This window comes from Panthera pardus, unplaced genomic scaffold, assembly GCF_024362965.1.
Source record: "Panthera pardus isolate Hobbes unplaced genomic scaffold, ASM2436296v1 HiC_scaffold_20, whole genome shotgun sequence".
NCBI lineage: Eukaryota > Metazoa > Chordata > Mammalia > Carnivora > Felidae > Panthera > Panthera pardus.
The window spans coordinates 89,436,568-89,461,865 of NW_026526766.1; the positions used below are offsets into that span (position 1 = coordinate 89,436,568).

A 25,298-nucleotide genomic window follows, 5' to 3' on the forward strand; every position below is an offset into this window, starting at 1 on the left:
GGGGCTGAACAGAGGAAAGCCCGCTACCCTGACTCCGGGCACTGCTTCTTTCTGCCATCCCATAATTTCCAGGGTCTGGAAGTGGGGAGACCAGAAGACAGTTTCCAGATGGGTCCCTGAAAAAGTCTGCTGGCATCAGCTTGTGGGAGAGGCAGGAAGCACTGGGGAGAGGAGGGCTGGAGAGGGGTTTTAAACATTGTTTCCAGGGGCACAGAGCTTTGCATATGGGTCACTGAAACCCTGGGGTGGGGGGATAATCGGGAGGATGCACCCCGGGTCCCCCCACTGTGTTTAGATGAGCCACAAATGAGAAGCATCTTCCTCCACATCTTGTTGGCTGTTCCCGACAGTGTCGCGATGATGGAGGAGTAGGGCGTTTCCCCTGTAATTGATGGCCCTGCCTGGGGGCGACAGCAGGCTGAGGGCCGACCGGGGTCATCACTCACCCTGCCTGCACACAAGCCCCACGCTGTGCCCTTTGCTGCTGCCTGGAGGCCTGGTGCTTAGAAATCAAATCGCTGAGATCTGTTCTCCTCCTCTGAGGAGCTTTCTCCTGCTGGATGCTTTGAAGCCAGGGCGCAGGCTAACCAGGGGCTGGCATGGATCTGCTCTCCCGGACATCTCTGCGGGGGTGAGCCCCTCTCCAGCGAGAGGGGTCTGGGAGCAAGACAGGAGCAGACACTTGGCGGCCTTGTTCTGACCCCTCCCTGGAAAAGGAAGGATTCGCATCTCGCAAGTGGGGAAACTGAGGTCCAGGGGCAATCTGTGCTGCGCCCCAAGTTCACCAGTAAGTCAGGCGGTGGCAGAGTACCCCCCCCCCGGGGGCCGGAGAGCCCTGCCTCCCAGGCCACAGTCTTCCTTAGCTGTGTGACCTTGGGCAAACGACTCACCATCTCTAAGCTTCATCTGTAACTCGGGACTTTGCTAATAGGAGTTAAGTCACGGGTCTGTGGGGAAGGATCAGCGGCTGATACGCACGGACCGGTTTGCACGAAGCCTGGCATAAAACAGGTGTTCAATAAATGCTAAATTATTGTTACTGGTATTATTATTAAAGCAGATGACAGTCTTTAATTCTGCATCATCTGCCTGCTTTGTGACAATAGCCGAAATGTTATTCAGCGGTACAGCCCCTCTGCAAGTGAAGGGGGAAACCGTAAGCGGGGAAGGGTTAAGGTGGAGGTTAAGAGGCGGCAGAGGGGTGGGGCACTGAGGTGCTACATCTTGCTCCTGGTCCTGACACCCTCTGTGACCTTGGACCAGTCCCTCTCCCTCTCTCGTCCTCAGGCTCTTTGTTCTGGATGCGTCCAAATGACAGGGCTGGCTGCTTGAGCATTGCAGTGAGAACCCACCCCAGAGGAGGAGGCCAGGAGCACCTGAAAACCACACGACCCCCCCTGGAAGGTGGAGGCGCCTCCCCGCACAGCCCTGGGAGAGGGCCTGGCCGGAAACCTCCAGGGGGTGGAAGAGCCCAGGGCTGCCCAGTGTTGCCAGCACCTTGGCCTCTGCCCTAGGCCCCTGCCGGAGTCCTCCCCCCACCCTCTTCCCCCCTCCCTTCCCCGGGGCTTGCCAGGAGTGAGGCCCCTCCTGCCCCCCTACTCCGCACTCCCTCCGGAGCTGGCTTGGCTTCATCAAAAGCAGGGCCCATCAGGGTGGAGGCGGCGATGTGTCAGCTGGTATTCAGGCTCTGGTTGTGCGCTCGGATCGCTCCCCCTCCCCAGTTCCCCAAATCCACCCACCCACCCTTTTACCCACTGCTTGGGGCCTTCTGGGTGGCGGCGCTTTACAGAGGAAGTCAGAGCAGCAGCCTTGAGCCCTTGGCTGTTGGGGGCGGGTGGACTGACTCACTTGGCCCCCTCCCTGGTGCCGATGGGGCAGCCCCCACACCCCTGGGCGCTGGCACCCCGTCAGGCCCCTGGGTTTGGGAACAGGAAGCTGCAGCCCCGCGGCGCCTGACCCGGGCCGGCCCGAGGATGCGCTCTGCGCGCCGCGACCCGCCGGCCCCCGAGCCCGGAGGAGATGTTTAGGAAGCGACCCCCCGGAGCAGGCTCGCTCCCGCGGCCGCCCGCTGGGGCCACCCTGGCCGCGGGCCCGCCGGGCCGCCCCTGCTGGCGGCGCCCCTCCCCGGGCCGTGGCGCGTCCCCCGAGCCTCGCAGTATTTCCTTCCTGCACCTTTAAGAAGACCGTTGCTCCGTGGTGGGATGGTGTGTTAAAGCCACACAGAGGAAGTTACGCAGCCCGGATCAGACCCAGAGATAAAAGCCCCGATGGTGATCGTGAGGGATGGCAAGAGGATTTAGCCTCGGCATTAACTTGGAGCGGAGCGCAGGGGGGCGGTGAAGCTCCCCGCCATCTGGCCCGCGCCGCCGCCGCCGGGGGGATATGCCCCGGCGCCCCGACGAGCAGCCGCGAAGCCCACCCGGGCCGGGGGCCGCCCGGTGCCCGCGCGCCGGTGCTCTCCGAGCCGCCCAGGGGGCCCCAAAAGTTTGCACTTGTTAGAGGCGACCTCCCGCTCGGCCGGGGCGGGCGATGCGGGCGGCGCGGGCGGCCCCCTCCCCCGGCCCGCGTCTCCGGGACGGCTGCGGGCGGCCCCCCCGGCGGCCGGAGGGCTCCCCAGCCCCGATCTGACGGCCGCGGCGGCGGCGGCGGCGGCGGGAGCGGCGAGGAGCAGCGGCTCGCAGCCCTCCGGCCCGCGCGCCCCCACCCAGCGCCGGCCAGGGCAGGCGGAGCGCCCGCGGGCGGCGGTCCTCGGCCTCCCGGGTCTGCGCGCCGGGAAGCGGCTCGGAGCGGGGGTAAGGCGGGCGGGGAGAGCCCCGGCGGGCGCGCGGTAGGGGGGGAGGGTGGGGGGCGGGGGGGGGGGGGACCAGCGGCTGCAGCTTCGCCAGCCTGGTTTCATTTTTAAAGGGCTTGGGTGACCATGCAGCCTTTCCCGGGGCCCGGGAGCCACTTAAAGCGGCCCAGCAAAGGCTCGGATGCAAAAGTTATCCGGTGGCTGTTGCTACGCGCGGAGGGCTGGCGTCGCCCGAGAGGGGCGTGTGAGTGTGCCTTTGTGGCAGCGTCTTAAAGGAAAAGCTCGTCTTTCCGGCTGGCTTTTTCCTACCAGGGTCTTTTGGCATCGTGCGTGCGAGTGTGAGTGTGTGTGCGTGTGTGTGTGTGTGCGCGCGCGCGTGTGCGCCGGGGCTAGATGTGGCAAGAACGCCTGCATGTGTTTGTGGAAAGGAAGTTAACCCTTCTCGCGCGCGTCGCCTCCACCCCGACTTCCCCGCCACGGTCCTCGGCCCCCCCCCCTCCCCCTCCCTTCCTCGCGCCCCCCCTTCCCAGCTCTCCGGAAACGGGGTCTGTGCGAGTTGCCCAGACAAACTCTCGGGCAGCCGGGCTGGAAAGTTCTCTCGGTGCGGTAGAGGGGTGGGCTAACGGGGGCGGGGGGTGCGCGCGGAGCTGCTCGCGGACGTGCGGAGCGGAACCTCGGGCCGGGCGGCCCGCAGACCGGGGGAGAAGAGGCAGCGGGAAGGCGGGACGAGGACCGCGGGCTCGCGGGGTCCGCCCGCTCCGAGTAAGTTGCCCGCGCGGGCGGGGGGCGGCGGAGGCAGGGGCGCTGCTGGAAGCGGCGCCGGGAGTCAGGGGGCCACCGCTTCCCGGGCGCTCTGCTCGGCAGCTCCTGATCGAGGGAGGCGGTGCCCACCGAGGGGGGCACACCCTCCGCGCCGGCCCGGCCTTCGTTACAAGGCGTGCGTGTTAATCGCGCCCGGGGCCCCGCACTCAACTTCGGAAAGACGAACCGCAGCCGCGGGACTGCGAGGCACGCCCCTACGCGAAGCATGCCTCCTGCAGCCCACCCGGAGCTCGGACTGCGCCCCGGCCGACCCCCTCGGTCCGCCGGGACGGACCCCCGCGCAGCCGAGGCCCCCTTCTCGCGCCCCCACTCCCCAGCCCTCAACTTTTCGGGGCTTCCCGGCCGCCGGGAGGCCGTGGGGGGCGCGGGGAGCCGGAGCCGGCCCCCGTCCCGGGGCTGGGGGGCGCCCGGGGCGGCCTAGCTGCTGGAGCTCGGAACACCTCCAGGCCCCGGCCCCGGGGGTGGAGGGCGCGAAGGTGACCCGGCCGCAGCGGGCTCCCCCTTCCTTCCTAGCCCTCGGGCACCCCCCACCCCCCCTGGAAGGCAGATTTCACTCCGCCCCGCTGCCTCCCCCCCGCTTGGAAGGGAGAGGAAGCTTCAAGGTGGGCAACGCCCCCCCCCCCCCGTACCGCCTCCTCCAGTGCCCCCCAGGGGACCCCCGTGCCCACAGCGCCAAGTTTCCCAAGAGGCGAGGGCGCAGCCGGCAGCTCGGGGAGGAGCCTGCTCCGAGCCCAGCCAGCTCCGAGAGGCGCTAATTCAATAAGACAGAGAAATCGGGAGTTCAGAAATCCTGGTAAAATCTAATTTTCGGGTTTTAATACCCTGGCTATCAGCCCCCCACCCCCACCTCGGTTCCTGAGGACTCTTAAAAGAAAATAAAGCGCATTGATTCTGTTTGTTTCTGGGAGCTGCAGTTTCTTAATAATATCAGGTGAAGATTTATTTTCCAAGGAGAAAACGACCCACCGGGATACAACCTCTTACTCTGAAATTTCCCTGCTGGCTTCGCACTCCCTGCTTTCCGCCTCGTTTTCCCGGAGACTCTTGCTTCTCTCCAACCCCCCTCCTTCCCCCCCCCCCCCCACTTTTGGCAAAAGCCGGCTGTAATGTGCGCCCGCTGAGCTCACAGTTCCCCCTATAATACCAGCAACGCTCGTTGATTGACTGGTTGTAAACACATTTGTTACCCCACCCCCCGCAGATTTGGTTGTCCTTGGCTCTCCACCAGCACCCCACTTTGCAGGGAACGCGCCGCGCTTAAACCAACCGAACTGCCAAGCGGTGAATAGATTTTCCAGGGGCTCCGAGCTCCCCTCTCCGTGGCCTCCCGGCCTCCCGGGCCTCGCTGCCTCCCCGCGCAGCCCAAGCCCTGCGCCGCCGCCGCCGCCGCCGCCGCCGCCGCCGCTGGCCCTGCAGATCAAGGAAGCCCGCAGCCAGCGCCCCCGAGGGGGTGTCGCCGGCCGTCGGGAGCTCCCTACCTGTTAGTGAACAGTTGGGAGTCCGCGGCTGGAAGAATTAATTAGGGACGTGCTGTTTTCTGGGCAGCACGAAGCTTGGGTAGAGGCATCCAAACCTTTGCCGGCCGCGCTATTTTATTTTTACTACATTTTCTCAGGTTGTAAAAATAGTCGCCAGGCGGGTTCTTTCTGAGAGTTTCTAGCAAGGAGCGCATTCAAGGCCAGGCAGGCTCTATAACAGGTTTCTCTTTAAACAGCCAGAGGTGAGCGGTGAGAACGTGGTCCCCCTGGGCTCCTTATTCATCTCCATCAAGAGCCCTTCAGCCAGAGACAGGGGCAGGGGCCGCCTTAATGCAGATTTATGAGTTCCCCCCCCCCCCACCAGGAGCGTGGGGGCACTGGCTGGGGGCTTCTGCCGGGAGCCCAGGTGAGCCACCAGCCCTCGCTGGACAATGTCCACTTCCCCGGTTTGTCATTTCTGGCAGGTGTGTGTTTGTGTCTGGGCCGAGGACGGGGTTTCATGGAAAAGTGATTAACTCTTCAGAGACCTTCCCTGAGGATGTCAGGTGAGAATCAGGCTGAGGTTAGCACGGATGCCCGAGCAGTTTGGGGATTTAGACGCGATAATCCCAGGTAGAACAATAACCAGGATAATTAATAATGCGGGTGCTTCTGCTGTGACTCATTCCATAACCTTTGCCCTATTGGCTAGTATTTTTGGCCAGGATCCCACACTGGCTGGACTCAAATTCTCCTGGTAATGTATCAAGTGTCTGGGAACGCACCACATTAGTGGAGTCATGTTTTCTACAATGTAACATTTGTCTTAGTTATAGCTCTTTGGGCTCTTAAATCATTATCAGCAGCTTAAAATAGCAGAGCAATAATCATAATGGTGACTCATTTATGGGCACACCCTCTAAGGATTATTGCAGAATTTTGGCCTTGATCAGAAAACCTATTATGACAAACCACTGTCACTTCTGTGGAAGTCTTCAATGTCCCTGGTATCTTAGCGTTGCAAATGAAATTCACCGTTTCAGAATTTGGAGAGAGATTTATCAGCTCCTGGTTCTTACCTGTGGGTCCACACACGGACCGCTGTGTTCATCCGTACCTGTACGTACAGACTAGTCTGCACGCAGGGTGACAACTCTGACCTTTGACTTGTCGGTCGCGGTCACTCAATCTTGACTCCCTAGGAGGACATTTTGCAAAGTCGGTGACCCCGAAGCGGGGGGGGGGGGGGGGGGGGCCCTTCTGCTGACCTAACGGCTCCCGGAAAGGAGGGGAAAAAACCAAATCACCTCGTTGACAACGCGCCCAATCTCCAAATACGCAGCTCTGATGTTAATAAAAATAACCTACTTTTCTCCGGAGACCTCGCTAATGCAGCCTCATTTTTTGCACATTTTGCCAGAGAGCTTTTGTTCTTACACGTCTTTCCCCCCCCCCCACCCTTTCTCTTTTTAATTTGTTGCAGGTGTTGTTGCTAATGAGCTCTCTCTCCTCCCCTCTTAACAATGAAAGACAAGCCAGCCCCGGGTACCTGGATGCATTGAGAGCGGAAGTGTGAGAAACTTCATAACAAGTTGCCGATGGCTACCAGCCAAGGTCAGCTGGCCCCCATTAGTGCCCGTCCCCACAAAGCAGAGCCACATAAGCTGCTCCCCAGTTAAAACCTCAGTCACTTTTTCATGCCGTAGTCCAGCCACACCATTGGTGTCACTTTAAGCCCATGTGAAGAGAAATCTCTTTTATTGGTCTGAGATGCCAGTCCGGTCCCACAGAGGGAACATCTTTCCAGCTAACACGTACACCTCCTGATTTTTATTTTATCTTTACAATGCAGGCCAGAGGGTTGTTTTGCGGTTGTGCTGAGCCCATCACACATTAAGGGTCCTTTAAAGAACCTGGATTGATTGGAGGGACAAAAATTAGAAGCAATCTGATCCCGCCTCATGCCGGATCCCCGCGGATTTGCTCCTTATCCCATTTCCACCCGCTGTCACAATTTGAGAGCCTGCCTGATTTGATCAGATTCACCTCCGGGAGAGGTGTAATGCCAAGGTTAGGAGGACGCCAAGTTATGGGCAACTTTTTGATCTGCCCATCAGCAGTCTGAGAAACGCCGGCTCTGGATTTTCCGCATCAGCCTTCGGGAAGAAACAGGTTCCTCGCCCTTTGCGACCCGGCAGTCGGTGCTCGAGTCCCCGGGTCATCCAGCCACCACTGCCTGGCAGATGTGGCCCTTCCATGCTGAGGCCGAGAGTCCCGCCTGACCCAGTCGCTGCCTCTCCAGCGCCCGTCCGGGCCACGCCCCTGCGGACTGCTCAGCCATGCTGCCCCTGCTGGCTCTGTTCCTGCACTGCCTCCCACTGGCCTCTGGGGACTACGACATCTGCAAATCCTGGGTGACCACGGATGAGGGCCCCACCTGGGAGTTCTATGCCTGCCAGCCCAAGGTGATGCGGCTAAAGGACTACGTCAAGGTGAAGGTGGAACCCTCAGGCATCACGTGTGGAGACCCCCCTGAGAGATTCTGCTCCCACGTAAGTCAGCCCACTGCTTCGCTCAGGCCGAGTGGGAGGGGGTCCGGGACAGACTCTTGTGATGGGTGAGCACGATGGGGGGCCCAGATGCAAGGCTGATGGGCACTGGATGGCTGTCCCACGTTGGAAAAGTGCCAAAGCAAAGGCCGCACCCCCCCTGCCCCCCCCCCCCGCCCCGGGGCTCTGAGGTCACGTGACCTCGTTCTCTGGGGCGGGCACATTCTTGGCCCGCTGACCACTGGATCGTTTCCGTAATAGCGGGGGGTCATCTGCGGGAGCTCCTCGTGTGTGGGCTGACAGCTTCACGCCCAAGTGCTCCCCTCAGCTCCGCCAGGCGGACCCCGCGTCGTATAAAGGAGGAGTTCTGGGGGGTGGCATGTCTGGGCCTCTGTTCCATTGTCTATCAAATGGGCATCGTAGGAGTAAGTGAGCTAATTCGTCCCACGTGAAGTGCCTGGCCCAGAGCGAGTGCCCCCCAGACGTTAGCGGTTGTCCTTCCTGTTGGACGGATGGAGAAACTGAGGCCCGGAGTCACGCACCAGGAAGTCCTGGAGCTGGGACTCGCGTGTTTGGCTCCAAAGCCACCGAGCTAAACTGCCTGCCGAGAGGGGCCTTCCCGCTGGGCAGCTCTGCGGAGCCCCCTCCCCAGCCCTGCGCTGGGCATCCAGGCTGTGGGAGCTGATAGGAGGGGCTCGTTGTCATCTTTGGGGTGTCCTTGAGGGAGCCTCTGGGGCCTATGGCTGGACTGAGCAGGCAACCCCCCCCCCCCCCCCAGGCTCCTGGGGACGCCTTTGTCCCGCGGGGAGTTTCGTTCCTATCACAGGGCAGTCAGCCTGGGAAGGTAGGTTTCCACTTGGACAGTCAGCAGTCCGTCGTGAGTGAGTCTGTCACTGTGGACGGTGGCTGGGCCAAGGGAGCCAGCGGGGGAGGGAGGGAAGAAGGCAGCACAGGGCTGGGGGCAGAGACTGGATAGTCCATGGGAGTCACTGCACTGGGGATCCCAGGGCTTCGCTGGCTCAGGGGTGAGCAAGGCGGTCGGCTCCTGAAGGTCAGGGGCAAGGCCAGGTCGACGGGCAGTGGAGCCCAGTTCTGAGCCTGTGCGTTAGGCCGACAACCCCCCCCCCCCCCCCAGCTCCTGTGAACACTTCTCCACTCACTCCCTGAACAGAGTCAACCTCTGTCTCTCCTATTAGAGTCTCGACTGTATTTCTTCTCTTAAATATTAATCATTGCCCTAATGTACTGGGGGGAAGGGTGTGGGACAGGGCAGCTAAATCATAATTCATTGGACCAGCTTCCGGTCAAGGGCTTGAGGGGTGGAGGTGACCATCAAATGCAAGTCTGAGGCCCTCTCCTGGCCAAAGCTGGCTCAGGATACTCTCGGCCCTGCCTGCACCCTCACACGGGGGACCCGGTGCAGCTGCCATGGTGGGGTGGTCACCCCCACCCCGACCCACAATCCTAGCGCTGCCCCACCTGAGCCCAGGTGGTGTCGCTTCTCCTTCTCTCCCGGGGAGACAGACGAGGAAGAACAACGTCTTCAACATCTCCCGCATAGGTGGGTCCTCAGTGTCTCCCCAGCTGTCTGGTGGACTTAAATATTTCATTACAGGCTGCTGTCCTGCTCCGCCTTTGATTACAAATGTGCGGCCGACAAGAATGGGGACTCTGCCTGGGCAGGCGGGGGTGGGGGGTGGGGGGAGCTGGCTTCTGCAGGGAGCGGGGGGTCCCGTCCAGATGGACTCAACCCCCCGTGCAGCTTCCCCTGAGCAGGTCCTGTGTGTGTCTCATTTAATCATCTCCGGGATGCTCTGGGGGGGTGGGGGGGGTGGGGAGGGACTGTTCTAATCCTGTTGTAGGGATTAGAAAGGTTTGCCTAAATCCTGGCAAGGTCACTCATTTAGAAGGCGGGCAGGCAACTGGTCTGCATCCAGGGCCTGTGCTCCCCCACTAGGTGGCTCGGCCTGCCCCTCTGAGCTGCGGTTTCCTCCCCTGTAAAGTAGAGGTGATACTGTCTGGGTGTCACAGGGCTGGCAAGGGGATGCGCCCTGGCCGTGCCAAGCCCTGGGCACCGTGCTGGCACACAGTAGGTGCTCAATGTGCAGTAGGTGTTATGCATTTATTATTGTTGTTAGGAGGCCCTCAGCCGTGTCCCTGGCTTTTCTTTCCTCTGTTCAACCTTGAGGACGCCACGCCCCGTATTTCTAGTCTCTGGGCAGCAGGGCTATGTGGCATGGCCGGGGAGCTTGAACCGCTCCGGGCACGGCAGGTGATGTGAACCACCAGGGGGCGCCCCACCAGTAGCCAGCCCCCCACTGCCCCTTTAGCCTTGCGAGCGCCCAGTGGGTCCCAGGTCCTGTCCCAGCATCCAGCCAACTGGAATGTGAGCCCTGGAGCACCCCCAGGGTGCAAGATGGGCCAAGAGGCAGCCGCCCTTTCCAGGGTTCAGTGTGCAGACCCTCCCTCCCGCCAGGCTTCCTGTCCTTCCGTCCTTCCGCAAGGCCACCTGAGAACTGAATTGTAAATTCCAGCCTGGTGAGGAAGGGGAGGGGGGGAGAAGACCAAGATAAATGAATAAATAAAAACCTATTGGCTCTAAATGCACAATGAGAATTAATAGGGATGAGCTCTCAACAGAGGATCTGAGGGCAAGGGCAAAATTTCAATGAGGGCCGCGGGAGAGGACAGACAGCCCTCTGCCCTCCATTCTGGGGGACCCGGCCGGAGAGGGCCAGCCTGGCCACGCTGCAGGGCCCAGGGGGCGGGAGAGGTTGGGTGTGGGAAGCAGGCCCCTCAGTGCTCCAAAACTCTCTTCCTGTGCCTCTGAGATAAAAGCCAACCCTTGAGCCTCAGGAGAGAGATGGTGAGGAGGGGTGACAGTGGGGAAAAGAGAAAAAGAGAGAGAGAGAGACGGTGCTGGCCACAGACCAGGCAGGTAGTGTTTAAAGCAATTCTGTAGATACCTACTTGCTACCTGACGTGAAGTCCTTGGACTCACCTTGTTAAAAATGCAGAATCCCAGGCCCTGCCCCAGACCAACTGAGCCAGAACCTGCATTTTAACCAGCAATGCAGGCAATTCAGATGCATGCAGGGTATGGTCTGAGACACGGCTCCTCGACATAATTGCTCAGTCGTGGCTTCGACTCGCTGCTCACGTCCCCGGGGGATCTTGGCATGCAGGGGTCCCAGGAGTGAGGGGTGGAGCTGGGAGCTCACAGCCCTGAGGCCCTCTGGAAGCTGCCAAAGAGAGGCTGTGTGTCTCCTGTCTAGAGGCACAGGCCTGGGGTCTGAGGCCCCGAGCTCCCATCCCAGCCTTGCTGTTTTCTCGGGCAGGGTGACCGGGGGTAAGTCTCTCCTGACCTCCGTTTCCTCATCTGTAACAGGGAGGCGGGGGGGTGATCTTGGCTGCCTTGCCCCCCCCCCCCCCCAACTGCCTAGGAGAAGGAAATGCCTCCCTCAGAATATCCGGACGCACTTGAAGAGTATGAGCTCTGTTTTAGTATCAGGCTTCGATGTTATCTCGGGTCCAACATTGATCCCCTTGGTTTTGAAGCAGATGAACAGTCAACTTTTTATCCAAGGAGACTCTGGCTTGGTCGAGGGGCCACGAAGGTGTATCTCTGAGCACACGTCTCCCTCAGAACCTGCTTTGCCGTCTCCTTGCCTCAGCTTACCCAGATGCCGAGCCAGCGGCCCTATCCCCCCACCCAAGGGGACTGCTGGGCTGATTAAGGCAGATGGCAGGTGGATCCTTGAGTCTTCTAGCCCCCACCTCACCGTGACATTGAACTCTATCTGCAGAATCGAGGTCCTAGGTGCCCCGCCTCCTGCCAGACGTGGGTATTCAAGAAATATTCCCAGCCAGCAGCACTGAGCCGACTGGCCCCCTGGTTCAGTCCTCCTTTCCCTGCTGTGTTCCTGGCCCCCGAACCCACAGAGAAGAGCGTGCCCCAGCCCCCTGCTCCCCTCAACACGAGGTCACGGCAGACCTTGCGGATATTCATAATAGACACGGCCAACAAGGCGTGGGGGAGACGCTCTGATGTGGTAGGAGCCCCGAAGGACGGCTGCCCTCCCTCTTGGCTCAGTCAGTGCTAGGTAAGCGCTTAATGGATAAATGGTTGGGGGAGTGGGAGGTCCGTGCGATCCGGGAAGGCTTCTCAGAGGAGGGGAGATTCGAACTGAGTCTTACAGGAAGGACCAGGGTTTTGATCGGGCCAGGAAGCCCCGAAAGCTCTCACTTCTCTCCGTCAAGGCCCCTGGCTGTGGGATGTGTGATCTGATCTCACCAGGAGGTCTGCACGGCTCGGTCCTTAGGTAGAAAGTGAGTTTGGAACCTGAGCTTCACCCAACCCTTAGTTAAAGTGGCTCGTTCTGTCGAAACGCCTGAGGCAGGGCCCAGCTTGGGACAAGAATAGTTCCATGCATGACATCTTGTTGCCCAGTGAAGCCTCCTTCCTGGGGAGCAGGCGAGTGACAGGCCGGGGGCAGCGTGCTGTGAGGTCAGCGCCCACATGAGCAAGCTCCCTGCCCCTTAACGGACACCCCATGGAGGGTAGGGGGCAGTGCACCTGGAGCGTGGGGGGGGGGGGGGGGGGGGAAGGGCCCGGAGGGGACACCTTTCCAAAGAGTGTCAAAAGTTCTAGAACTTTCCAGTTTACACATCCCTGCCTTCCCCAGGCTCTTCTTTCTTTTCTGACTCTACATTCTCTGCCCTTGATTTTCCACATAGTTTCATTTTTCTCCTGCCTTGCATGTATTAGGAGCAGCTGCCTCAAATCCCATGTGCAGGGAGGCAGGGGATGGGCAGGTGGACAGACAGGCTACACCCGCCGTGGATGAGAACTTGGGATTTGGGAAGGGGCAAAGGTGAGCTCCAGTTATCCACCCCCCCCTCTGGACTGTGGGACTTTGGATAAGTCCCTTGTGCCCTGAGCCTCAGTTTTCCCATCTGAACACTGGGATGACACCAGCCCCGGGGCTCAGAGGAAGGCTGACAAATGAGATGAGACACAGCACGGAGAGACCTCGGCAGGGCACCTGGCACAGAATAAATGTTCCAAAACAGGAGTTTTCTTTTCCGTCCTGGAATGTAGCTGGAGAGACAAAGGAGTGACAGTAGAAAGAAGACAGGGCTATCGGCCGGGCACGTAATGTGGGGTACAGTCTGCGTGCACTGTGGGACTTCAGAGATGGGGGTCGGCACCCGTGTGGTCTGGGATTCAGAGGGGCGACGGCCAGTGCTAGGGAGTTGACATGTGCAGGGACACAGAGGGAGGGTCCAGGTGATAGGAGGAGAGAGGTGTGGGTGATTGGGAGGGGACAAGCCGCTTCACCTCCTTGTCCCATCCAAGCCCCCCAACTCCCCTGACCCTGTAAACTGCTCCCCCCGCCCCGCAAACCTGCAGGGCATGGCGTTGCTATGCCGTTAGACAGATGAATCGATAGAACGAGGCTTCCCTACGTCTACTTAGTGCGGGAGATTCAGCCCTCCTCTGTCTGGATCCTAACTGACCCCTAGTGCTGGGGGGGAGGGTCGGGCCAAGAGTGTGGTGGGAGTGAGGGGAGCAGGGGAACAGTGTGCACGCAGAGGCCAGAGCGAGGCCATGGGTGGGGCCTGAACGGAGCGTGGCAGGCTTGAAGGAGCGGGACAGCCCCTTGCCGCCCCGGGGACCCGGGCCCAGGCTGCAAAGCTCTGTTCCCATCCCCCGGCCCCCGTGGCCCGGGCTCCCCTGTCTCAGACCTGGCCAGGGTCCATATGGCCCATGAGGCGGGGACCAAGTGTAGAGGAAACTAGGAAACGGCAGATGATGCAGAAACAGGTTCTGATTTGTTTTCCATCAGCAGCAGATTTGCTTAAATAGATGAAAACGTGTCTCTGATTCTTCGAGTGAACACCAACGGCTGGCGGGTGACAGCGTGTTAGCGCAGAAAAGGCACTGGAGGGGAGCCGGGCAGTTCCGGGTTCTGGCAAAGTCTCCTTGTTGCTGGGACACCAGGCCGAGCCCCTTAGCCTCAGTTTCCCCACCTGTGCACAGATGGGGTTTGCCTAGATTCACCAATGCTCCCGGAAGATCGCCAAATGGATCCTGGGAGTTCGGGGAAGTCCAGGCTGGGGTTCGGCTTTGGTCACATGCAGACAAAACGGGGGACCCCGGTGCAGATAGGGGGGCTCTGAGCGGCCTGCACAGCACTAGATACTTTTTTCCCCAAGTATTCTCCTGAATGCAAACCAAAGCGAAGAAAAACAACGATGAGCGGTAAAAATACAACGGCACATCATGTAATTTCCCTCTGGTTTTCTCCATCCTTTTTTTTTTTAATTGAGATATAATGAACAGATAACACTGTATTAGTTTTAGGTGTTCAACGTAACAATTCGATACACGTGTATATTGCAGAATGATCACCGTGATAAGTTTAGTTACCACCCATCCCCACGCAGTTAAAGTTTTTTCTTGAGATAAGGGCATTTTTAAAAGAATTTCTTTAAAACAATTTGTAATTGAGGTGGAATTCACATGCCCTGAAATTAACCACTGAAATAATTTTATTGCAGGAAAATAGAGCAGAAACGTTGCCTTTTTAACCGTTTTTCGGGATATAGTTTAGTAGCATTTAGTACACTCAAATCGTTGTGCGACCACCACTTCTGTGTAGTCTCGAGCCGTCTTCGACCCGGAAAGAGGAAATCATGTTTCCAGCGGCCGCTGTCGCGCCGCATCGCCCCTCCCCCCAGCCCCCTGGCCACTAGTCGCTCGTCCGCTTTCTGTCTCCGCGGATTTGCTTATTCAGGACACTTGGCGTAAATGGAATCATACGACAGGTGACTTTTTGCGCCTGGCTTCTTTCGCTCAGTGTCATGTTTTCGAGGCTCACCGTGTCCTGGCAGGTGTCAGTACTCCGTTCTATTTTTCAGGCTGAGTGACAGTCCAGTGTGTGGGTAGACCACATTTTTTTTGTATTCATTCACCCGTTGATGGACATGGGGGTTGCTTTGACTTTGGGGCTGTTATGAATAATGCTGTTCTGTACCTGGGCAGAATTTTCTTTTGTGGACACTGCCCTTGGGTATATACCGAGGAATAGAACTGCTGGGTCATATGGTCATTCTCTGTTTAAGTTTTGGCGGAGGCCCAAATGTTTTCCGTGGCAACCGCGCCTACCTTCCATTCGCACCAGCACTGTGCCTGGTTCCAATTTCTCCCCATCCTCGCCAGCACTGGGTATTTCTCATTTTTGTCTTTTTTTATTGTGGACACCCTAGCGGTTGTGAAATGGCATTTCATATGGTTTTGACTCGCCTTTTGCTCTAGTGACTGATGGTGCTAGGCGTCACGTGCTTATTGACCCTTTGTATACCTTCTTTCGAGAAATATCTATTCAAGTCTGTTGCCCTGTTTTTCATTTGGTTGCCTTTTTATTGTTGATTTCTATGTGTCCTTGACATATGTTAGGTGCTAGATCCTTATCAGATACACGATTTGCAAATATTTTCCCCACTCTGTGGATAGTCTTTTCACCCTCTTGATTGTGTCCTTTAATGCACTTTTTTTTTTTTATTTTACTGAAGTCTAATTGATCTATTCTTTTTCCTTTTTGTGTGTATGCTTTGGATGTTGTATCAAAGAAACCATTACTAAATTCAAGGTCAGGAATGTTTACCCCCATGTGTTCTTCTAAGACTTTTACAGTTTTGGCTCTCGTGTCCAGATCTTCGATCCATTTTGAGTTAATTCTGGTATATATTGTAAAAGAAGGATCCAGCTTCCTTCTTTTGCATGAGGACAGCCGGTTCCCCCAGCACCATTTTGTTGGAGAGACCGTTCTCTCTCCATTAAACATTCTTGTCACTCTTCTCGAAAATCCATTGACCGTAGGCGTGAGGGTTTACGTCTGGGATCTCCATCTTTTCTGTGGAAACACTGAGCATTCCGGGCCGGGTGTCTCCTCAGGCGCTCCCAAATGCCCTGCATGGGAAACTGTAGTCCCCATTTCACAGATGAGCAAACTGAGACTCCAAGACTGAGGGGAGAGTCCGGGCTTGAACTCCGATCCCGGGTATTTGACAACGATGCCATGGTGAGGCCCGAGGCATGCTCCCCACCTCTCCCCCTTCTCACCTCCTTCCTTTCCTCTTCCGCTTCTCCTTCCCCCCACCCCCGACCTAGCTTTTAGGCTGGGCTGTTAGCTTTGATGCCCAGAGGAGGATAACTGGGGAGCACCGCCCAACCCGTGACTTCTCTCTGGTCTTGGGGTAGCTCCTCTCCAGCTTCCACAGCACCCTTCCCTGACCCACTCAGCAGAGCAGAAGAGTCTCTGTCTCCCACCTTTGCCCCACGAAATAAATGCTGCCGACAATTATCTTCTGTCTCAAGTAGGGAGTGCAGTTTGGAAGGGGTCTTAAAGGTTAGAACATCAGTACGTGTGAGCAAATTACCACGGATCTGGCAGCTCAGGGGAAAGTGGGCTCCTTGGGCCAGGCGACTGGTGTCCCTCCATCCCAGTCCCGGGGCCCTGAGCCCCCCGCGGCCGTCCTAGGGCCCCCCATAAACACGACGTGAAGCTGCTGGGCAAATCCAGCTCCCCTCATTTCCTGTGTGAGGGCAAACTGAGGCCCAGCAGGATGGAGTGACTTCCTTGGGCCCCCGGGGAGGGACAGCAGACCCAGGGGAGGGACAGCAGACCCAGGAGGCTCCGCCGTAGGCCCACGGCTCTCCTGAAAGAATGCACCAGAGCCCTGAGGACATGAGGCGTTCCATACCAGATCTCCATCTGTCCACTCGTGACCTCACTTGATGGCGTTTGGTGGGGGACACGGGATGCCTGCCTGGAGGCTGCCTGCAGCCAGCAGGTGCCCAAGCTGCCCCTTTAGGGTACGTGTAACATAACGTCAACGCGTTTGCCTTCTGCCCACCCCCCCCCCACCCCCAGGTGAGCTCTCACACGTGTGTGCGGCCCCCGGTGACCGGGCTGTGCTCAGAGCTGGCTTTCCGGGGGCCCAGAGGGCTCCGAGGTCCCCATCCCAGCCTGCCCCCCCTGCCAGGCTGTGGTTCTCCCGGCTGCAGCAGCACCACGGAAGGTGGCCAGAAAGGGGACCTGGGATCCCAGGGCCCAGCTGTGGAAGGGTCACCTTCGTTAGAGAATGCACCCTAGCTCTTGCTGCGTCCCTCCCATTGATCTGCCTTCCACACCTAAACCTGGGGACTTCTAGAGCTACCCCCCACCCCTCGTGAAAGGGACTCGGCCCGTCATCAAGGATCTGGCACTCTCGTCCCCCGGCTGTTTGCCCTGGGTGCCGCGGGACCATTTGGATCCCTCCATCCCTCATCCCGGTTCCTTCCTTCGGCCCGTGTCATTTGTCCACTTGACTCCAAGTGTCGACCAGGGAAATAAAAGGAAATGAAACACGACCAGGGCATTTCCCCCTCGGTCATAGCAGAGTCTGTTGTTGGGCAAAGGTGAAAAGGAGGCCAGTGAGCGATGGAGCCTGCACGTTACCCTCGAGCTGCCTTCCTCTGCTCTAGCCCAAGCAGATGGCGGCGGCCAGTTGGGGTTCTTGGGGCGTCCCCTCCCTCTGGGAATCAAGAGACAGCCCAAGGCAGGTGACGGTAGAAGGAGAAGCCAGCTAGCCACGGGGCACCCTGTCGCTGTCCCTGTCCCCACCCCAGGTACCATCCCAAATCCCATAGCTCCGGGGCTGGCACCGTGCTGAGTCCGGGCTCCCCACTGGACCGGTTTCTAGAAGCTGGGTGACCTCAAGGCAGGTCTCGAGGTGGAGAGTTCCTGTCGGCTGGTCAACCTCAGAACCCCACTGCGTTCCCTGATTCTGCTGCTAACCTTCGGGACCTTGAAACTTGGAGAGGGAGCGGGAGAGAGGGGGGGAGCAAACCAGTAAGGTCCCAGGCACCCAGGAGGGACCCAGAGGGGACAAACAAAGCAGGAGACCAACCCGTCCCTCAGCAGGGGCTCCTGCCTCGGGGGTTCAGACCCCTTTGAGAGTGCATGGTACTCCTGCAGGAACAGGGCACGCACACACACACACACACACACACACACACACACAGGCGTGCGCACACACGGTTACAAGCACACTGCCCTGAGTCCACTCGTGGACCCCTATGGTCCTTCTGGGGGGCCCTCATGCTCAGGGAAATTAATGCTTTCCTTCTTGTAACTGACTGGTCCTATTGTCTGAGGATTGTCTTGATCCTCCCCCCCCCCCTTCCCCCTCCTCCTCCTTCTCCTCCTCCTCCTCAGAGAACCAATAGCTTGCATTTATTGAGCGCCTACTGTATACCAAGCACTTAACCTCACCTAACCTATCGAACCCTCCCAGAAGACTTACGGTAGATCCCATACTTATACCCATTTTGAATAATGAGGAACCCGAGGTTCAGAGAGGGGAGGCCACTTTGCCAAAGTCACACAGCATTGAAGCAGACGAGCTCGGCACCTCCGCGTTGGGCCGCCCGGACCCAGCACTTAGCCTCTAACCAGGCCATTTAGCTGATGGGAGGCGCTCCGAATAGCTTAGCACCTGATGGGTTGAGTTGGTTGTCATCTGTGTGTGGCCCTTCGTGCCGGGTGAGCATACTGTCCCTGCCAGCCTCTCCTCCCCCAGCACGCCCTGTCAGCCCCAGGAGGGAGGGCTGGGGAGGAGTGAGCAATGGTGGCGGTTACCCCCCCCCACCCCCCACTGCCCTTTGAGACATGACGGAGTCTGCAGATCCACTTAGCTGATAATTCACTTATCATATCTACTTGGCAGTGTGTGTGCTCCCATGCTCTGGGGAGACGGCTTTGCCTGGAGGAACCTGAGCTGTTTTTCTGGGGAAAGAGTGGGGAAAAAAAATACACCCAACAATGGACAATAATGGACCTAAAAATAGAGGGGGGAGAGAGCCACGGGGAGGGGGGAGCGTGGCAGCGTCTGCCTTCCACCGCCTTCCACCGGGCCTGTCTGCCTGGCTTGGGCAGCCCGTCCCTTCCCACCAGGGATCCCCAACAGTCTGGCCGCCTCTCAGCCTGGGGGGTAGCGGTAGGAAAGGGGGGCTGGGGGCCGGGTGCCACCGCCAGATGGAGAATTGTCCTGCGGCAGGGTCCTCGGGGCAGTGGCCTCGAGCTTGGCTGCACGCTGGAGTCTCCTGGGCAGCTGAACCGCCCCGATAGATAGGACCCACCCCAGAGGGCGTGACGTGGCTGGTCTGGGGGCCCGGGTGCGTCTAAGGTGAGAACCACGGTGAGCAGCGCCTCTGCGTCAGGAAAGGGGGTCCAATTTTGTGCCTGTCTCCTCCGTCGGTCCCGTGTCTCCTAACCATCGGGGCGGCCTTCTTGAAGGCTCCAAACTCGGGTGGGCCGATGGGACTGGGGGAGTGGAGAAGGCAGGGGCCGGGTCGCTGTGCAGATTCGAGGCTCTGCTGGGGCCCGCATCCCGCGTGCCCGGCTCTCAGCCGGCTGCACGGGGGATCCCGTGTGCTCCCTGCCCATCCTGCACACCGTCCCCGGGGTGGGCCTGGGCACCGGGGTTTAATTGGACTCCCCAGGCGGTCCCGGGGCACCACCAAGTGCCCCCATTTCAGCCCACCATTTCAGCCTTTCCCAGGACCAGCCGGATCCCTTCCGGCCTTAAGCATCTTGTCATTCCTTTAAATTCAAAGGCCAGAGAGGGAGAGAGTTCGTTCTCGGAACCCGTCCTTGCCCCTGACCTGCGGACGCCCCAGCCTTGCTCTGGCCTCTGGGGGCTGAGGGGTGCCGGCTCCCGCCTCGGGGTCCCTCGCCCTTTGTTCTCAGGTTCTTAACCCCTCTTCCCGGAGGAAGGCTGGCCAGCCACAGTCAGGGCCCTGTTGCAGCTGCTGAATGTCAAGGCCGCCGCTGGCTCCAGGCCGCCCCTTTGCCCTTATCCCCTACATTCCCTGCCAGGCCCCCGGCCTGCCAAGTGCATTAACTCGTCTCTCCCTGCGCAAATTCTGCACGTCCAGACTGGCCTTTACTGGGCCTCGCTGCACAGGGCACCCCTCCTCACAGCCTGGTTGAATCTTCCTCCGCCTGTCCGTCCCTAGCCCACCCCTCCTTCCGGGCCCGCCCTTCCGAAACCCCACCTCCCCAAGGAAGCCTCCCTGACCAGCCCAGCCCAGTTCCCCTCCAGGCCTGTCACCTGGGCCACTTTGGGGGACCAAGCCAAGGGTGGCTTCTCTGGCGGTCACCGTAGAGTGCTCAGTGCCCCCGTGGGGGGTCACAATGCCCGGGTTACTAGAAGTGTGACCTTGAGTCGGTGCCTGGCCTCTGGGGGCTCCACGTCCCTCGCCTGTGAATCAGGGGTGATGGTGATAGCAGGCCTGACGTCATAGAATGCCCAAACCCGACCGGGCATCCGAGTCACGGCGGAGGGGTTTGGTTGGTTGGTTTTGCTTTTAACCCGGAGCCGAATCTCCGGCCTGAGGGCCCAGGAATATTTGCACGCCCTCCCTTCCAGGAATTTTGATGACCAGCCAGGCCTGACTGCTGCTTTGCCGGGACTACTTTGCAAACAGGACATGCGGGAACAGTCGGTAAGGCTATGTGACTAAATCCACGAACGGACCCTCACCAGCTCAGCCTCGCCACCCCTGCCCTCTCCAAAGGATTCATCCACAGGGTGGTGCACCTGTCCAAGTGTGCCCAGCTGTTGCCCAGGCTGCCCCCCCACTTCTTAGCTCCTCAGAGACCAGCAAGAAGAAAGCCTTCAAGGTCTCGGCTTGTGGCTGTTCGTACAGGCAGTCCCCATCCCTCTGGACGCTGTGTCCACTCTTGCATCTGTGGCCCAAAAAGCCGTGAAATTGCCCCTAAACCAAGGAATGACTGCATGGCGAGGGACAGGTAGCCTGCTAGGCTTCCCGTAGAGCACGTAATTTGCAAATTTGTAACACCAGTTCTGCCTTTTGCCCACCGAGGTCCCATCGGGCACGGTGCCTGCCCGTGCCTCCGTTTCCTCATCTGAAAAACAAAATGAGGACTTGTGCCTTAGCTCGTAGGATTGTCACGCGTAGAGAGGAGGAAGTCTCACGTGAAAAATCATGATCCCAGTTGTCCAGTGACAATACTCAGTGTGGAAGTTTAAGAAAAGACAAAACAGAAACAAGGCAGAGCGGGGCGTGAATGGTGGGGGCTGGGCAGAGCCAGGACCCCTTGGGGTTTGGACTTTATCCGAAGGGGTGGCCTCCGGGGCTCAGCAGGGGAGTGTGGGGGAGGGCTGGTAGTGGCAGGGCAAAGGTTAGGGGAGGGGCTTCGGATCAAGCTTTGCACCTCACCCCTCCCGGACCCTCCCCTTTCAGTGGGTGCCCCTTTCGGGACCACCGAGGCCCCATTGCTCTGCTCTTCGGCAAGGAGGCCAAGGTCTGCTCTCGGGCTGGGGGGGGGCTGCTCTGCGCTCTGCCCTCCACCCCCACCCCAGCATTTAAGTCCTCTGTACCACTTTTTCTTTCCTCCCTGATAAAATATTCATGTCAGCAGAGCAGGCCCTCTTTGGGAAGGCTGCATGCGTGTAGCTTCAGCTTTGCACAAGCTTTTAAAGAGCAGGCGCGTTTCCTACTCTCTAAGCATTTTCTGAGTCCTGAATCAATAATGCACTTTACCCGGCTTCTCTGGATGTGGCTTTTCTCCTCCCTGCACCCTGCCCCCACCCTGCCCGGTCCCTCCCTCTCTCTCTCTCTCTCTCTCTCTCTCTCTCTCTCTCTCCTCTCTCCCTTTCTCTCTCTCCTTTCTTTCATCCCCCCATCTCTCCTTTACTTTGCAAAAAGGTATTAAGCAAAAGCATCCGGCTGTTTGGGTGGGGGGGGCCTCGGGTGGGGAGTGGGGTGTGCTGGGAGGGGGGACGGAGAACAGGGCAGGCGGCTCCCTGGCCGAATGGGTTGTGTCTGTGCAGGAGGAGGCACCGAGCCTTCCCTTCCCACTGGCCCTGGTGGGGAAGGATTTGAGCTCCTGACATGGGGGAGGAGGAGGGCTCGGGCGAACCCAGCTTCTCTAGATGGTTCTTCAAATCAATTAGAAACTGTTTACTGCATAAGCAGAGAAAACAGGACCAAAACGCAAAAGCAAGGGGGCCTGGGGCAAAGAAAGTACGTGGAGTGGGAGCCAAAATATACTGCCAGACTTTCTAGGGAGTTAGCAGTCTAGTTTGGCCTATCTGCTTCTTATGGTAATGAGTTCCCTGTCGCTGGGGTGTGCAAATGGAGGGGGAGCCGTTCCTGGTCTGAGACCGATGCCTGCACGTGCCTGGTCAGTGATGTGGTAGCAGGTGAGGGGCTGGGGTGCCGAAGCCGCCCGTGGGGGGGGACCATAGGGATCGGTACAGGCTCCCTTCGGCTGGGATAGAATTCCCCACCCCGAACATTCCTAGAAATCTGGCTGTGGGAAGAATCCACATATGCCCAGGGCAAAACAGAATGCATCCTTTTTTTTTTTTTTTTAAGAGTACAGCAGCCATCCCTTATCTGTGGTTTCAGTTACCCACAGTCAACCGTGGTCTGGAAGCTGATGATCTCCCTCCTGGCGTTGGGTCAGACGGTGGCCCCACGCTGTGTCCCCGTGCCCACATCCCTCGCCTCACCGCACCCCGTCACGTAGGTCTTTCGTCGCCTCGTATCACGAGAGGGGCGAGGACAGCACAGGAAGAGTGAGAGGGACCACACTCAGATAACTTTTGTGACCGTGATTGGTTATGACTGTTCTATTTTATTGTTAGTCACCATTGTTGCTCTCTTGCTGTGCCTAATTGGTAAATGAAACTCTATCATAGTTGTGCGCTTACAGGGGAAAACGGCATGGGCTGCCTGCCTGACCCCGTCAGAAGAGCACTCAGCTCTTGATCTCGGGGTCGTGAGTTGGAGCCCCACATTGGGTGTAGAGATTTCTTTTCTTTTCCTTTTTAACGTGTATTTACTTTTTGAGAGAGAGGGAGAAACAGAGCATGAGTAGGGGAGGGGCAGAGAGAGAGGGAGACAGAGAATCCGAAGCAGGCTCCGGGCTCCGAGCCGTCAGCACAGAGCCCGACGCGGGGCTCGAACTCGCGGACCGCGAGATCGTGACCTGAGCCGAAGTCGGACGCTTCACGGACAGAGCCACCCAAGGGCCCCCTGGGTGTAGAGATTTCTTAAATAAAAACAAAAAGGTAGGGGCACCCGGGTGGCTCAGCCAGTTGAGCGTCGTTCTTGATATCAGCTCAGATCGAGATCTCGCGGTCGTGGGATCGAGTCCCGCATTGGGATTCTCTCTCTCTCCCTCTTTCTCTGCCCCTCCTTTGCTCACGAGCTCTCTCTCTCTCTCTCCGCCACCCCCCCATTAATAAATAAATGTATGTAAAAATAAACATTAAAAAAGAAGAAAAAAACCAGTATATGTGGGGTTTGGTACTATCTGGGTTTTCAAGCATCCACTGGGGGTACTAGAAAGTATCCGGTGTGGATGAGGTGGGGGGGAGACTGCTATACAATTTTAAGCTCCTGGAGAGATTAACTCTTGTCTGGCCAGAGCCTTGACAAGGCCCCACCCATCCCCTCTGGCTCTTCAGTTGAGGGAGGAAATCAGTCCTATTAGACCTGCCCTCCTGGTGAGTGGGGGTTTGACATTTGCACCCTTGTCCTTCTGACCTTGGCTTCCCAGCTGACCCTCTCCTGGACAGTCCTCCGGGGCAACCTGATGCCCTCTGGTCACCAGAAGGTCTTGCTGGCTGTGTCTGTCGGGGAAGCCAGAGGTGGGGCACGGGACTGGCGGGTGGGGGTCCCTGCTGGCTTCTAGAACCAACCTCAGCCGTCTGCTCCCACGGCTGTCGGAAGCCGGCTAGCCACACAGTCCTCCCTGGGTGGTGCCGGGCAGGTTGCTCACCCTCTCTGAGCTGCGCCGGAGCAAAGAGATTGACTGGCACGGGCGAGAAGGTGCCCTCATGAGTAAGGGCTCGACGAACACTCTGGTGGCAGCCAATGGCTGGGGGTCCTCATGCAAATCGTCACTGGGGAGTGTGGGGAACGGGTAGGCCGGACCTGGTCCCTGCTGTCCTAGAGTGCAGTCCCAGTCACGGAAGGTTCTGGAAGGAGGTAACTTGTAGGCAGGGTTGAAGTGAAAGGCCTCCCTTTCCTCCCACACAACTTGGGCAACTGGAACAGTGGAGAGCTGATCTGGGCAGCTGAATAACTGGGGTCAGGGCGGGTCCGGGGGGTCTGAGGTGGACCTTTGACCAGGAGAAGCCCACTGTGGCAGGTGGGAGCCGGGGGCTGGGGGCGAGTTGGGGGGCTGTCGCCGTGGCCTCTGGATGCTCATTGCCGGGATGGATGAGGCCAGGGAAAGCCCCTTGTCCAGGCTCCTGGCCTTTCCTATGAGTAATGGCTGGGCTGGGAAGAAATGGCTCCAACAAGAAACCAAACCAAAAAAGAAAAAAAAACCAAGAGGAGCTGCCCTGGCCAGCGACAGCTCTGCCCTGAAATGCCATTCGGGTCGCTTTCTGCTGATTCACGAGCAGGGAGGGGTGACCTTGCTTTGGTCCAGGCTCCAGCTCAAACAGAAACCCAAAAGGGTGAGGGAAACAAGCCTGCGGGGCCGAGGGTGTTGGGGAGGGGGGAGCCACAGAGACAGGGGTCAGTGGAACCCCAGGAGGAGAGGTCAGGGAGGGAGGGGGTGGGGAGCCAGAGACCGCCAGGGCAGCTGGAATTAGAATCTGCTCGCGACAGAATCTCGTTTCCGCTTAGTTAATAATTTATCCCCGCTGCAACTTCTCTTACCAATAAATAGGAAATAATTTGTTAGGGAGAATTCCCTGGGCACCCTGGCTTTCTCCCTGGAGTGGAGGGAGGAGGGGTTGCCCTCCCTCTGTGCCCTTCCTCCCAGGTGGGGTGGGGGGCCGAGGAACGTGGACTCGGCGAGGTCAGTGTCAGAGCTCGATCATTTCCCGAATGGGGAAACTGAGGCACCGACAGGGCAAGTCCCCGCCCAGGGTCATACGTGGGGTTAGAGACAATCACCTGAATCCCAGATCCGTGACCCTATGGGTCAGGGGACTTAGGACTGACTGACACACCTGCCCAGGCTGGAAGAGTTTCCCCCGGAGTTCTAGAAGCATCCTGCAAGGTGGAGGGACGGGCTGGTTCAGCTGCCTGTTGCCTTTCCCCTACCTTTGCTCGCCCAAGTCCAGTTCTGCAAGAGGGAGCTGGTGCTGCCTCGCCTGACCCTCAGAGCCCTCGGGATGCCTGGTGATGGCCCTGCCCCTCGTCCCTCCGCCTTGGCACCCCTCGCCCCCCACCCCTCCCCAGGGCTCTCCTTGGCAGCCTCCCGCCTCCCACCGGCAGATGCCTCCAGCCGCGCCGAGGTTGACGGGCTGAGCATGAGACAGTTCAGTTGGCAACTCGGCAGACAGGTTCAGAAAAATCTGTCAGCTGCTAAACTGTTCCCTGGGCCTGCCCACACGCCTGGGTGGCAGAGCCATGGGCTGTCTGCCTCCCCGTGGAACCCGACTCTCAAGGGAGCGAGCAGCACGGGTCTGGGGGCGGTGGCGTCCTTCCCTTTTGGGCGAAGGGCATAGTTTCCTGCCACATCACCGAGCCCGACTCCCTGGCTTCTTGTCCCACTTGGCCCCTTCGAAGCAGTGTGGCCTTGCGGCGCCCGGGGGGCTCAGTGGGTTCAGCGTCCGACTTCGGCTCAGGTCACG

General features: G+C 58.8%; 1 protein-coding gene across 13 annotated transcripts in view; it reads left to right on the forward strand.

The window, feature by feature from the left end:
• Window positions 1-1,792: 1,792 nt before the first annotated feature.
• The window catches only part of NTNG2 (netrin G2), a 67,670-nt gene continuing 44,164 nt past the window's right edge, over window positions 1,793-25,298 (forward strand). For 3 of the 13 annotated variants that reach the window (XM_053908463.1, XM_053908465.1, XM_053908466.1), the window contains exons 1-3: window positions 1,794-2,792; window positions 6,554-6,684; window positions 6,923-7,622. In XM_053908463.1, the coding sequence (XP_053764438.1) occupies window positions 7,410-7,622 (213 nt within the window). In that variant the 5' untranslated portion in view covers window positions 1,794-2,792; window positions 6,554-6,684; window positions 6,923-7,409. Of the gene's footprint in view, window positions 2,793-3,427; window positions 3,554-5,555; window positions 5,637-6,553; window positions 6,685-6,922; window positions 7,623-9,070; window positions 9,181-25,298 lie in introns of those variants that run through there. The other 10 variants (XM_053908464.1, XM_053908468.1, XM_053908462.1 and 7 more) reach the window with 9 other exon arrangements.